The sequence below is a fragment of the Nelumbo nucifera genome, chromosome 4 (assembly GCF_055504915.1).
Source record: "Nelumbo nucifera cultivar China Antique chromosome 4, China Antique-T2T, whole genome shotgun sequence".
Taxonomy (NCBI): Eukaryota; Viridiplantae; Streptophyta; class Magnoliopsida; order Proteales; family Nelumbonaceae; genus Nelumbo; species Nelumbo nucifera.
In genome coordinates this window covers 82,937,247-82,951,833 of record NC_142652.1, presented here as the reverse complement: position 1 = coordinate 82,951,833, position 14,587 = coordinate 82,937,247, and the positions used below count along the sequence as shown (strand labels likewise).

At 47.7% G+C, this 14,587-nt stretch overlaps 1 protein-coding gene across 1 annotated transcript; it reads right to left on the bottom strand.

The window, feature by feature from the left end:
* Positions 1-11,689: 11,689 nt before the first annotated feature.
* On the bottom strand, positions 11,690-12,133 carry LOC148800784 (uncharacterized). Its single transcript, XM_088903842.1, has one exon. The coding sequence runs from the start codon at positions 12,131-12,133 to the stop codon at positions 11,690-11,692; it is 444 nt and encodes a 147-aa protein (XP_088759968.1).
* Between the last annotated feature and the right edge of the window lie 2,454 nt (positions 12,134-14,587).

The window sequence follows — 14,587 nt, the reverse complement described above, 5'->3', positions numbered from 1 at the left end:
GATTTAGAATCTGGTCAATCTAGAGCCTCAAAATGGAATCTTTGTGTGATCGAGGGTAAATGAAAGTATTTTTGGATGGAATTTCATATGTAGAGGTCCTTTGGTATTCTAGGGTGATTGGAAAAGTTTGATTGGTTTAGATGTGTTCAAATCAAGTGGATATGGGTTATGGGTACAATAATGGTCGAAATGGAATCTTTGTTTGATGAGCGGGTGAACGAAGGAATTTTTAGTTCAAATTTTATGAGTATGTGTTTTGGGATGTCTTCGGTCTGATGGTTGTGCCTGATCTAATGGTTGAGGTGTAAGTGAGAGTCAATCGGGGTCATCGGATAGGTATCGGGCTGGTTTAACGGGGTAAATTTTGATTTTTCTAGGTTTTTGGATGTTTCGGAGAGGTCGGAAGGGTCTGATCGAGTTTTTGGGGTGAATTAGAGGCTTAGGCTACGGACCAAGCAAAAATCAGGTGCTGACACTAGGTGATTGTTTCAAGCCATACAATGATTTTCTGAGTTTACACACCTTTCCTCTACCATTATTTTCATAAAAGCCTGTTGGAATGTCTATATATACCTCCGCCTGCAAATCACCATTGAGGAAATACATTTTTAACTTCAAACTGAAACAGAGGGCATGAGTTGATTGCTGCTAGAAATAATAGAATATGAACTGAACTCATCTTAGTTGCTGGTGCAAAAGTTTCTAGATAATCAATGCCATATGTTTGAGTATACCCTTTTTCTATCAACCTTGCCTTATACCTCTCTATCCTGCCATCAAGCATATACTTCACGGTGAACACCCATCTACATCCGACTATTTCCTTGTCTGGGGGAAGATCAACTATTTCCCAAGTTTGGTTCTTAACCAAGGCTTCCATTTCTTTTTGCATGGCTATTTTCCATTCAGGTTTGGAAAGAGCCTCAATAACATTCATGGGTATAGATATAGAATCCAGGGAAGAAAGAAAAGCTCGATAGGAGGGTGATAAGGCAATATAGGAAAGATGGTGTGAAATGCAATGGGTTGTACATTTTATTTTCCCTTTGCGAAGAGCAATGGGAAGATCAAGGTTAGTGGGATCAACTGAAACAATAGTGTTTGGTGCAGGAACATTATCATTTAAAGAAATGACAGGCTCAGGCTCAACGGGAATACTTGGAACTGCATCTACGGATTTTGGAGTTTTAGAAGGACTAATGGAGAGTGGTGTGGGTTGTTGATGTATGGAGTCAACCATCATCTGTCGGCGCTACTCAAGTAAAGAAACTGATGGAGGTGCTACTAATGGGGATGTTGATGGAGGCACAAAGGAAACAGGAAAAGGAACAAACTGTAAGTTCTCCTCCCTAAAACTCTCCCCCTGAGGAGAACCAATTGAGAAGTAGAAGGTAGATTAAAAAAAAGTAACATCCATAGTGACAAATCTGCTCATCGACACAAGGTCATAACAACAATACCCTTTTGGTTCTGAGCATACCCAAGGAAAAAACATTTTTGACCTTAGGATCCAATTTCTTGCGATGGGGGCCAAGAATGTGAACAAAGCACATAATCGAAAACCCTTAGAGGAATGTGAAACATCTCTACATCTGGAAAAAGAAGGTTGAATGGCACCTTAAACCCCAAAATACGTAAAGGAACACGATTAATCAAGTGTACAGCTATAGGAAAAAACCCCAATCGGAGATAAATCTCTCTCCTCCCATCGTCTCCCAACATAGAGAAGACTGAAACGACCACTCCAAAAGGCCTAGAAAGGTCCAGAAAGCTAATCGCCCTCTACAGAATAATAAAAGAAATCAAATGATACCTGTGCGCCCAAGATCATATCAAGCACAAAGAGCCTAACTTTTATAGAACTCTTCCCCATACTCTAGTTCCTCATGAATTTGATGCCAAGTCGAATATCACCTTCCTGATGACTCGATCTCACCAAAAAAATCCAAGAACCGGGCAATCAAAAGTAGATTGATCAACCCCTTCTTATTTCATGCAGTCGGCCGATCTATGGCTGCATGAGAATGCTTCAAGAACACTAAACCTTGCTTCAAGAACACTAAATGCGATAAATAGATTTAACTAATGATGAAAATGAAACAAAAATTTAGGAAAAAAGAGAAATAATGCCCAACCTATGACCCCACTAACTGTGTCAACTTGTGATGTCAGAAATTAAATAATAAAAATATAAATATAAAATATTATCAAAATTATAGAAAACTTAAGCATGTCTTTGATAATATATACTTATCATATTAAACAAAAATAGATGTGAAAAGTGAGAATTATTGTTATTTATGATGGAAATTGTTAGAAGGCAAAAAAAAAAAAAAAAAACTGTCTTATACATAACCCATTCATTGGTTAAATAGCCGAGGTTAGCAATTCAACCAATAATAAGGTCATTGGTTGTTAATGAATGAGGTAAATCAATCTAGTTGTCTACTTCAACTATAAATTGAAAAACAATGATGTAAACCGCAAGAAGATTTGAAGCTAGGTCATATGTTTTGAGAGGGAATAATTCCACCAAAATAACATGCTCCAACTACTTAATTTCATTACATATGGGGGTATTGATAAAAGCACTGAAATCATCATCATAATATCCAATGCACATCCACGTTTTTGGAATAGCTCCCCAGGTCTTCTACACCTCATCTTCACAAAATATCATTTTTTCTATAGTTGCTTTCTCTCTCTCTGTATGCATATATGTATATTATATTGTGAGGGCAAAATTATAATTTTGATATATTGTATTCAATTCATTTTATTTTGTATCATTAAGTCTCATATTTAAGATACTAACTCTTGTTCTCTCTTATTGATCCCTATAAGGTTTTTTTGTTGCGTAAATTACAAGGATCCCCCCGTATTATGAGGTCTGTGACAAAGACCCTTACACTTTTTTATGACAAACACTCCCTACGCTTCGTCTATTAGGCAAAGACCCCCCTCCATTAGTGTTCAGTCAGTTTATTTGACTATTTAAAGTTTTCTAAATACCTAAATTAATTACTCTTTTCTAATTTATTTTCAGGCTTATCCATGCACCGTGGTCTGCGTCATGAAAGCATCTTGTGGTTCTATGGACTTGCCTGCAAGTTCGCTGGAGACAAGAAACACATCACCATACTTGATGGGCTCTATCGTCTCCAACTTACTGTGATGCCCCTGTTCTTGAGATTGCAAATCTTGCTCGCCTTGATTCAGTTCTCTCCTCTAAGAATGCATGGCTCACCGGGTCAATCACCTAAGTTCCATATGAAAGAATAGTGGTTCCCCCAATAGCTTGCTACTCTTCCCTTCTCCTTACACTTGACAATTCAATTCAATTGTGTTGATCAATTGCAAGTTGAAAACATTAATATGACTACTAGTAAGAAGATCTAAAGTTAGGTCGGAGGCAATAAATCCACCAATACAGCATGCTTTGTTTACTCATCTTTGTTATATAGGTTTCATAAAAAATTAAAACTAAAATTATTATTATTATTTAAAACTAGAGGTTTTTACTGTTCAATCCACCTCATAAATATTAACTCTACTTTAATTATAATTAAAGTAGGTGCTAATTTGAAATTAATGTCAATACATGAGCGGATATTAGTGTTTAGATGGAGGTGTTTGAAATTTTGAATTAGGAAATATCACATGCAAATGTACATGGAGGTAAAGCCCTCATAAATGCTTAACTTTCCCAACCCTCTTCTACGGGTACAATCACAATCAAAAAAATTGTCCAATCCACGAGAAACCATATTAATTATTTAGGTGTACTTTGTACATACGAGATGAGGAAGAATGGCCATCCACTTTTTTTCATGTAAAATAAGTAGAAATTAGAGTTATGATCATTCCTGAGCTAACACATTGAGTAAATGGTATGAACCTACTCCAAATCTGCACTATAGAACAATACTCAAGAACATAACAAGTTCAAGTCCAAATATTAAACACCATTAATATATTAAATTAAAATGATCAGAAATATTATATCTTACCCATTAATAAATGAACTAATAAATTCTGACAATACTGTAAATCAGAATATTATATGCTATCAATTAAATACTATTAATGACTTGAAAAGTGTTGCTTCTTGGAATGGCCGAGGACAATAAGGTAATTTCGTCCTTGAGTTTTGAAGGTAGGTCGAAGGCTTTGAGGGCTCGGATGGGATGTTGCCGAGGCCGAAGTGTGTAAGCCGAGGTGGGGTGGTTTCCGAGTACGGTAGAAACCAAAGGTAGATATCCAATCTATGCTGGAAGATAGGAGCTCGTCAGAGGACCCTAGGTGAGAGAACCCGAGGTGGAGTAATTAAGGCAATAGTTATATGATGCAGATTGTGACCCCTTTACCTAGAGGGGGGGCACCCCTATTTATACTTGACCTGCCTAGAGGTAGGTGGAGATGAACGCCTGAGATGGGAGTCGTACGGGAGCTGTCAGCGGTTCTGGCAGGACCATGTGGTAGAACTGTGGTTGGTTCCATACGAAGGTGGCATGGTAACCCCTACTGTAGCGGATCCCGTTCCTTACTTTGGCGCTCGTGGGCTGGGTTGGGTCACCCCACATCATTTGCCCCCCACTCCTGAGGCCGAGGAGAAGAATTCGGCTTTGATCGAAGGGAGTAGTAATGGTGAGCGCCATTGGGCCCGACACCCGAGGTGTTCTCTGCAGTGGCATCCTTTCCTGCGTCTCTACCTAGTTCATCTTCACGAGTCGGGCCGAGGACCAGAGGGAGCCGAAAGGCCCCAGGATCCATGCGGGAGATGACTCTCTGGTCGAACCGATATGCTCATCCGTGAGAACAAGTCTCTCAGACCGGCGGGTTGCTTTGGGTGGACTTCGCTGGTCCGTTATGAGCGTTGTTCCGTCTTCCGAGGGTGAGTGCTCAGGGGTGCGGCGCGATTGGATCGCAGGTGCAGAGGTGCTCCCTATCCATCGGATCTGCGATAATCCAAGCCGTTGCCAGCGCGTTGTTTCGTCTTCCAAGGGTGACCGTCACGCGATGCGTTGTGATTGAACCGTGTAGGCGGTGGCTTATCAGCCGTTGGATCTTGAGAGATCTGAGCCGTTCATTCTTCTTTAAATAGCAGCTTCGATGGCAAAATTCTTGTCATTTTCCTCCAAGCGTCTTCGTTCTTCGAGTGAACTCACCTCACAGATCTTCCAGTTTTCGACACTCCATCTTTGTTCCTTTTTTCCTTCCACCTCCTTTCTAGGTAATCAACAATGTCTTTCTCAGATTCTAGACCTGAGTGCTATGAACTTCCGAACATATCGAAAGAGAGCTCTACTCGAACACCTTCACCCCTTTCCCCCCCGAGCCCCTTCGTCTTCATGCTCCCTCGGCGCGAGGTGGATGTGCTCCGGGCTAGGGTAGCCTCTAGGGGAGCCGAACGCATCCGCCGAGGCCATGACCCTTCTTGTGAGAGCGCCGCCTCCATGACGCTGAGGGAGGCCGAGGGGTCCCCCCCAGGCCGAGGAGGAGCAAGACCTAGACCCCGTCCCCGGGAGGAGGGTTGAGAGTGTTGCCAAGGCGATGGCCGAGACTGACCCTTCTCGTCCAGAGTTCAAAGGTTCTCTAGACTGGGATCAGGTCAAGGCCTTGACTGGGCAGTACTTCATTCCCTCATCTTACGGGGTTAGGGTGCCTGAGTCAGACGATCAGCCGTGGACTCCCAAGGAGGGGGAGATCTGCGTTTATCAGCATTTCCTCCAATTCGATCTTCAGTTTCCCCTACATCCATTAATCTCTGACTTGCTGAGGATGTGTGGGATTACCCTTAGCCAGATTGTGCTCAATGCGGTTGGGACCATTGTGGCAATGTTGGTGGCGGCTCGGCTCCAGGGGGTGGAGTTGGCGTCAAAGCTCTTTCGAGCAATTTTTGCGCTGAGGAAGCAATCTTTCAAGGCAGGTATTTTCTATTTCCAACCCCGTAAGTCCAAGCCTGTAGATAACCCCTCTTCTATACATAACTGGAAGAGTAAGTATTTTTTTGTCTTGTTCCAAGGGCTAGTCCTTCAAATCAGGGTGGGGAGAACCCCATTTGTCTGCGGAGAAGTGTGTCCCCTTACTTACTAGAGAGGAGAGTGACAATCTCGCGCGGTTGCTCAACTTGGGGAGAGTCCGAGCCCAGTCCTTGGTGGAGAAGGAGATGCCATTAGTTTTCGCGGAGCTCAGCCCTGCTCCCTTGGTAGGACGGGCCATGCCATCTTTTTCTGCGTCTTCCTTGTCTTTCGCTCTTATATAGTGGTACTAACCATTGCCTTGCTTGTAGATCTATCGATTGATGCTCGAAAGACCAGAGTGGAGCGCACCCATGCTATGCAGAAGGAGCGGGCGAAGACCGGTGCTCAGACCCCTCAGTGGGCCACCGGGGATGCTCCCGCCTTGAAGGAGAAGGTGCCACCCTCGGTGAAGGGGGGTCCGAATCGATAGGTCCCCTCCAAAGGGACGAAGATGAAGGCCCTCACCAAGAGGGCTTCTTCTTTGGCTCCCACTAAGGGGGCCATCGCCCAAAACGCTGCGAAGGGGAAGGGGCCCGCCGAGGAGGCCCACCTGGGGCGTGAGTAGGTGCCGCTACAGCTGGTCAAAGGGCCAGGAAGGCCTGCTGAGGAGGCCGAGAAGACCAACCGGGGCAGGAAGAGAACGGTTGAGGGGCCCGTAAAGGGCCAACCACAGAAGAAGACTGCTCGCGACGCATGTTCTATGGATGACACCTCCGGGAGGTCGTACAGTGAGCGAATGGGACCCTTCTCGGCTCCTACGCCTCTGGAGGAGCTTGCCTAGCGGTCCGACCAGATCTTTCGTCCCTAGTGGGAGGTCTGTGAAGGGGACTCTGTCTGCAACGAGGGGGTTAGCCCGGCCTTGGTGATCGGGGCCTTGTTATCTCGGGACCGCTTTCGGATGCTGGGAATGGTCCCTGAGAAGCTTTATAACCAAGGACTATAGAGCCTAGCCGAGGTGACACTTTGTCCCTTCCTCTTTTGTCTCCCTCTCTCTTTCTCCTTTTTTTTTTGTGCTGACTTCTTTCTTCCGTCGTAGGTCTGCCTTAATTACGTTGGTTTAGGGGACTGGTTGAAGTTGACCCTGGCCAACATAGACAAGCTGGAAGTGGAGAAGGAGAAGCTTCAGCAGACGGCTGCCCATGCTGTGGAGAAGCGAAGGGAGATGCAGCGGGTCGCCGTGGATGAGCAAAAGTTTCGCAAGGAGGCCGAGGAGAAGCTGAAGAAGACGTAGGACCTCTTCACCAAGGAAGAGATGGAGAAGGCTCGGGTTGAGAGCCTTATGTCCGAGGCCGAGGCGAACAAGTGAGCAGCCGAAGTGGAGAAGAGGGCCGAGGAGGCAGCAAAGAGGGTTGTTAAGGCCGAGGAGAAGGCAGCGGGTGTTGACAAGGGGGTCCAAGAAGCAGAGAAGCAGACCGACGAGCTGGTCGAGGCTGCTTTCAACGTTGAGTCTCTACAGGTGATCCCCGATACTCCTGAAGAGGCTACTGACTCCGCGCTCCCTCCAGTTGGCGACGAACCGTAAGTTGGGCTTCCTCCCTTTTTCTTTTTCTTCTCTTTTTTTTTTTGTACATGTAGATGTATTCGGCCAAAGGGGCCATGAGACTTTTTGTAAAGTCGAAGGAATACATAAAATGAATGAAGCTTAGTGGGCATTTTTTGATGTCTTGTGTGCTTGTGTTTTTGCTGTGTTGCTATTTTTTGCATTGCTATTCCTTGTGTTGCTTTTTCTTGTTTTTGTTGCACTTTGTGCTTTTGCATCGTTGACGAAGGGTCCTTGCCCCTCCAAAGGGTAATCGCAGCGTAGGACCAGTGTAGTTCCCTTCAGTTTGTTTTACTTTGCGCATAAGGAGCATGGTGAAGGGGTGGCTGAGGCAGAGCCGGGGCTTATCTGACCTAACACCCTTTTAGGCATTCACTTAGGCAAGGTTGAAGAGGACTATGATGGGGAGAGGCTGAAGCGGAGCATGGGTCTCACCTGGCTCTCTTCCCTTTACTTGTACTTAAGTAAATAGCCAAGTGACCTGCCGATGTAGAGTGGGGCCGAGGCTGAGCTGGGACTCGCCTGGCTCCCGTACCCCCACATACTAGCCTTAGCAAGGCTGAGGTGGCCTGCCATGTTGAGGGGTGGCCGAGATAGAGCTGTGGCTCGTTTGGCTCAGCGGGGCCTAGGCTGAATTGGGGCTCGCCTGGCTCCCGCATCCCCACGCACTTGTCTTGATGAGGTCAAGCGCAGCGCTCCGAGGAGGCCAACTTCTTTTGCTGGTAACACCGAGTGTGAAGGTTCAGGAGGTTAGTTGCCATCGAGACAGGGCGTTGAGGCACATAGGGCCTCGACCATCTTGGTCTGTTCTGACGCGTTAGGCTTTTAGCTAAGGTGTTCACTACTTATTCCTATTCCTTAAGTCTTGGCGCCGGTCCAACGAGGGGATATGGTCCTCAAAGGAGGCTATGTGCCCCTGCCAATCGCGAGGCCGAAGAGTTATCAGAACTTAGTAGGTACACGCACTGAACATTGAGGCGAAGAGGAACCTTGCTTCATTTACCCATTGATTACAAAAGATATTACAATCATTGGTAGTACATCCGGAGGTTTTCTGAGTTCTATGTCCTAGGTACAGGTCTTCCATCTAGGTGCTCCAAGTGGAAGGTGTTGGGGCCGAGAACTCGCTTGATTTTGTAAGGGCCTTCCCAGTTGGGGCCCAGCTTCCCTACTCCGGGTTTGGGGACCATGACCTTTCTGAGGATTAGTTCTCCTTCTTGAGAATGCCTTTCTTTTACCCTAGAGTTGTAGTAGCGGGCCACGCGCTGCTGTTAGGCGGCTACCCTTATCTGCGCTTGCTCTCGGGTTTCTGCCAACAGATCTAGATTTGCCCTAAGGGCTTCATCATTTTCGACTTCATTGTATACTTCTACTCGGAGTGTTGGGTGGCCGATTTCTACTGGGATTACTACTTTTGTGTTGTAGGTCAAGCCGAATGGAGTTTCCCCCGTGGCTGTTTGAGCTATGGTTCGGTAAGCCCAGAGTATGCTATTCAGTCCTTCGGCCCATAGGCCTTTCGCCCGGTCCATCCTAGTCTTCAGTCCCTCCAGTATTGTTCTACTGGTGATTTCGGCTAGGCCGTTAGTTTGAGTGTAGCCTACTGAGGTGTACTGTTGTCTGATACCGAGGGAGGTGCACCACTCTCAAAACCTAGCATCATCGAATTGTTTTCCGTTGTCAGTTACCAACATGTGGGGTAGGCTGAAAGCGACAGATGATGTTCTTCCAAAAGAAGTTCTAGGTGGCTCACGTCGTGATGACGGCCAAGGGCTCGGCTTCGACCCACTTGGTGAAGTAGTCAACTGCTACAACGAGGTACTTTCTCCCCCCCCCCCCCCGGTGGCTTGAGGAAAGGGGCCGAGGAGGTCCATGCCCCACTTGGCAAAGGGCCACGGGCTGCTGAGGGCCGAGAGAGTGGTGGCCGGTTGATGGCACAGGTTGGCGTGCCTCTGGAAGGAATCACACTTTTGCACCAATTTTGTTGGGTCCTTGTGGAGGGTAGGCCAGAAGTAGCCCTGTCTCTGAGCTTTTTGAGCTAGGGCTCTTCCACCGAGATGATTACCATAGATGCCTTCGTGAATTTCCCATAGCACATAGTTGCCCTCCTCCGGACGAAGGCATCAGAGGTAAGGCAATGTGAAGAATCTTCGATATAGCTTCCCTTCCAGTAAGGTGTAGTGAGTTTCCTATCGCTTGAGTCACTTTGCCTCATTTCTGCCTTCAGGCAACCACCCAATTGATAGAAAGTTGACGATAGTGTCTATCCATGAGGATTCGACTTCTACAAGGAATACTTGGACTTCCTCTATGGAGGGTCAAAGCAGCTTCTCTACGTGCATGACCCGGCTAGGAGTTCCGCTTGAGGTACATGCCAATTTGGAGAGGGCATCTGCTCATGCATTCTCAACTCGCGGGACTCATTGCAGGGAGAAGCGTTGGAAGTGGTGGGCTAGGTCTTGGACTTTGGTGAGGTACTTGGACATGCTTTGTTCCCTAGCCCCGTACTTGCCATTCACCTGATTCACCACTAGCTGGGAGTCACTGAAGGCTTCGAGGTATGAGGAGCCGAGGTCCCTGGCCAGCTGTAAACCAACGAGGAGGGCCTCGTACTCGGCTTCGTTGTTTGATGCTGGGAAGTCGAACCTTAGCGCATACTCCAAGGCGATATCATCTGGGGTGAGGAGAATGACGCCCACTCCACTTTCTTTAGCGTTGGAGGAACCATCAATAAAGAGATTCCATCGGGGTCAAGTCTCGTCGTCCCCCTGGTCTCCTTCGGCCTCTCCCAGGGGCTGGTGAGGGGCTCGGCTAAAGGTACATTCCACTATAAAGTCTGTCAAGGCTCGTGCCTTGATCGTGGGCCTCAATTGGTACTGGATGTCAAACTCTGATAGCTCAATGGCCCATTTCATTAGGCGTCCCGAGGTTTTGGGTTTAACGAGGACAACTTTGGGGGGCTGATTCATTAGGACCACTATGGTACGGGCCTGGAAATACGGTTGATGCTTCCTAGCTGAGACCACGAGGGCAAATGCCAACTTTTCTACTTCGAGGTACACGGTTTCGGCGTCGTAGAGGACCTTGCTGGCGTAGTAAACTGGCTTCTGCACACCGTCGTCCCTGATGAAAATTGAACTGACTACTTCATCCCTGACCGAAAGGTACAAATATAGGGTTTCCTCTTTGACCGGTCGGGCAAGGAGGGGAAGCGAGGAGAGGTAGACCTTGAGCTCATCAAAAGCGTGCTGGCATTCTTCCGTCCATTGGAACTCTTTCAACTTCTTGATGGCATGGAAGAAGGGCAGACAATGGTCTACTGATTTTGACATGAAACAATTCAGGGTAGCTATCCAGCCGGTGAGTTTTTGGGTCTCCTTCACCATTCGTAGGGGAGCCATGTCTAGGATGTCTTGTATCTTTTATGGATTAGCCTCAATGCCTCTCTGAGTGGCGACGAAGCCTAGGAACTTGCCCGTGGTAACATCGAAGGCACACTTGCTGGGGTTGAGCTTCATATTATACCTCCGCAAGGTGTTGAAGGTCTCATCTAGGTTCGAGACATGGGCCTCGGAATTCAGGCTCTTCCATATCGTCCACGTAGGCTTCGACGTTCTTCCCCATATAGTTTTTGAACACTTTGTTGACAAGGCACTGATAAGTGGCTCCAGCATTCTTGAGGCCGAAAGGCATCACACGATAGCAGTACGTGCCATGCTCTGTGATGAATGGAGTCTTTTTTTCATCATCTGGATGCATCTTTATTTGATTGTATCCGGAGAAGGCGTCCATGAATCTGAGTAGCTCGTACCCTGCAGTGGCGTTGACGAGGCGGTCTGTCCTTGGCAAAGGAAAACTGTGTATTGACCGAATGGTCAATTCTAGGCATATCAGCGGTGGACCAAGCAAAGACGTTAGCATTAAGTTTGAGGAAACTTACCAGTTCAGACAGGCCTTCGGGAGGAAGGTTGGACCCAACGCGGACGATCTTATCGGGCTCGTCTTTGTCTAGGGGAACTGAGACGAGGTCCTCAATTGGTTGGCCTCGGCTCGCTGGCTCCTCTCTGAGGTCGAGGCCCTCAAGTGGCAAGGTCTCTTTGCTCTTGCCCGTCAGTGCTACCACATAACACTAGCGGGCAGCATGTTGATCCCTATGAACAACTCCGATGCCATGCTCGGTGGGGAATTTCAGGGCGAGGTGGTAGGAGGAGATGGTTGCCCGAAGTGCATGGAGGGTCGTTTGTCCCATGATAGCATTGTAGGGTGAGCAAATCTTCATGACCAGGAATTCTGTCATCCTCGTCACCTGTTGGGGCTCCATCACTTTCGTGACTAGTAGGGAGATCTTGCCCTCTAGCTTGATGATGTTGCTGGAGAAGTCGACAAGTGGGGCATCTACTGGCTGAAGGCACTCCGGAGCTATCTTCATCTTCTCAAAGGCTTCGTAGAAGAGGATGTCGACGGAAGACTCGCTGTCTACAAGGATCTTCTTGACTATGGAGTTTGAAATGATGGCTGAAACCACCAATACATCATCATGGGGGATTGCTACCCTCTTCAGGTCCACGTCCATGACGGAGAGGGCTTCTCATTTCAACTTCTTGGGGGCCGACTCTTGGATGTTCAACTACCTGGCGTAGGCTTTGCGAGCCGAAGCCAAGGCTCCACCCGAGGCCGTGCCTCCCACTATGACGCCAATGATGCCTGCTGCTTGTTGGTGTTGCTGTTGTTGCTGAGGGGATGAGGTGCCAGCCTCGCCCGCGACGTACTGCTTGAGGTGCCCCCAACGAATGAGGGACTCTCTCGTTCTTGAGATCGTAACAGTCCTCAGTGTCGTGGCTTGTGCCTCGGTGAAAATTGCAGTACTTCTTAGGGTTCCCTCGATGAGGGTTCTTCTTCAACTTCTCAGGCCACTTCATAAATTTCTCCTGCCCGATCTACATCAGAATCTACGTGCGGGTGGAGTTGAGTGGCATGTATTGGTTGTAATCCAAGGCCGAGGCCAAAAGCTTTCTATTGTTGTTATGGTTCTGGTCTCCGTTCTTCCTCTTCTTCTCGGGGGCTCTGTCCCAATGCTCCATGCCCCTCTCTTGGGCATCTGTGGTCGAAGCCTCCTCAACTGCAATGTATTTCTAGGCCCTTTCTAAGAACTCCAGCTTCGTCTTCGGCTGGCTCTTGGCCACGGAGCATTTGAGGACTGAGCCGGGTAGGAGTCCGCTGATGGTGGCATGCATGGAGACCAAGGGTCGAGGTCGTGGACCTCCAGTTATTCGTGGGTGCAATGGTGTTCGGTGCGGACGCCAGAGTGCTCAGAGTCGAGGCCGCGCGCCTTGCACCTAGCGCAACGGTCATTCAGAATGTTTCGAAGGTCCGTGACATGAGGGGAAGAGGCTCGGGAGTGAACGTTTGGGCGGTCTCGGCTACCGCCTTCATCCCTTGGGTCGGCCCTCTAGCATCGGTGATGCTGTTTGGAGGGTTGGTGGTTGTCCTCCGACTGTCCTAGTTCTTCCTCTCTTCTGCTGGGAGGTCTAGAGTTCCCCCCTCTTTGGCTGAGGGGTCCAGAATTATCATCCCTTAGGCTGGGAGGCATGAAAGTGATGGAGCGTGGGTCGGCCGGGCGACTGCTCCCAGATTCTGGGGGATCGGCTCGTTGTGCATGGCCGGCGCAAGGGGCCGACTAGGTGATGGACCCGTGCTGGCCTGGCTGCGTTGACTCCCCATCCCCGGTGGGGCAATCACATTGGGGAAGACCTTCTGCTTGGGGGAGGTTCTGCTCAACTCGCTATGTCAACTATTCCAGGCGGTCAAGTACGACCTAGATCTGTTCATTGGTTTCGAGGTTTTGGGTATTTCTCGTTCTTCGTATCATATTGAATTGTGGGTGCTCGGGGACTAGTTAATTTGCTTTCGGTTCCCACAGACGGCGCCAATTGTTGCTTCTCGGAATGGTTGAGGACAACATGGTAATTTGGTCCCCGAGCTTTGAAGGTTGGTCGAAGGCTTTGAGGGCTCGGATGGGATGCTGCCGAGGCCGAGGTGTGTAATCCGAGGCAGGGTGGTCTCCGAGTACGGTAGGAGCCAAAGGTAGATATCCAATCTCTACTGGAAGACAGGAGCTCGTTAGAGGACCCCGGGTAAGAACCCGAGGCGGAGTCTCCGACGGTCAAGTTAGTACAGGGTACGAGAAGAGAAAGAGAGAGAGAAAGCCCCAAGAGAGGATCCTAGTGGCTAGCTCTAGGCTAGAGCAATTAAGGTAATAGTTATATGATGTAGATTGTAACCCCTTTACCTGGAGGGGGGCACCCCTATTTATACTTGACCTGCCTGGAGGTAGGTGCAGATGAACGCCTGAGATGGGAGCCATACGGGGGTTGTTAGCGGTTCTAACAGGACCATGTGGTAGCACTGTGGTTGGTTCCATACGAAGGTGGCAGGGTAACCCCTACTGTAGCGGATCCCATTCCCTACTCTGGCGTTCATGGGTTGGGCCTCCCATCCTCAAATGGGCTTGGTTAGGTCACCCCACATGAAAAAGGTTTTATGAGACTTGAAACATTGACCTTTTCTCAACCTCTCCCATATTTTAAATGCAACTTAATATTCCTAAAAAAAAGTAAATATATAACATTAAAACCAAGATTATTACTAATAAATACGAGCAGAAAAATAATACTTAAATATTTTATTGTTGGTATTTTGTCTTTTTTTTGTGTGATTCAAATTAATGCTATCTGCTTTTTATTTTGTTTACTTTTGGAGTGGCTCGAGTCTCATATGGACTAGAAAGAGCATTCCTCTTGGATTTATCTTATACATTGTGCTTTTGGGTTGTTTTTGAGGCATCTGGAGAGAGTGCACCTGCAGGACCATCACATGTACGCACACACCGGGCTGGGCTGGGCTAACACACGCGTGCGCCTGCCCGTTGTGTCTGTCATGTCGTGTTGTGTTGTGTCACGCTTGTAGGTCTAGGGCCCTTGCTCTACCTTTATTTATTTTCTTTTTTTTTTTCTTTTAAGGCTTTAAC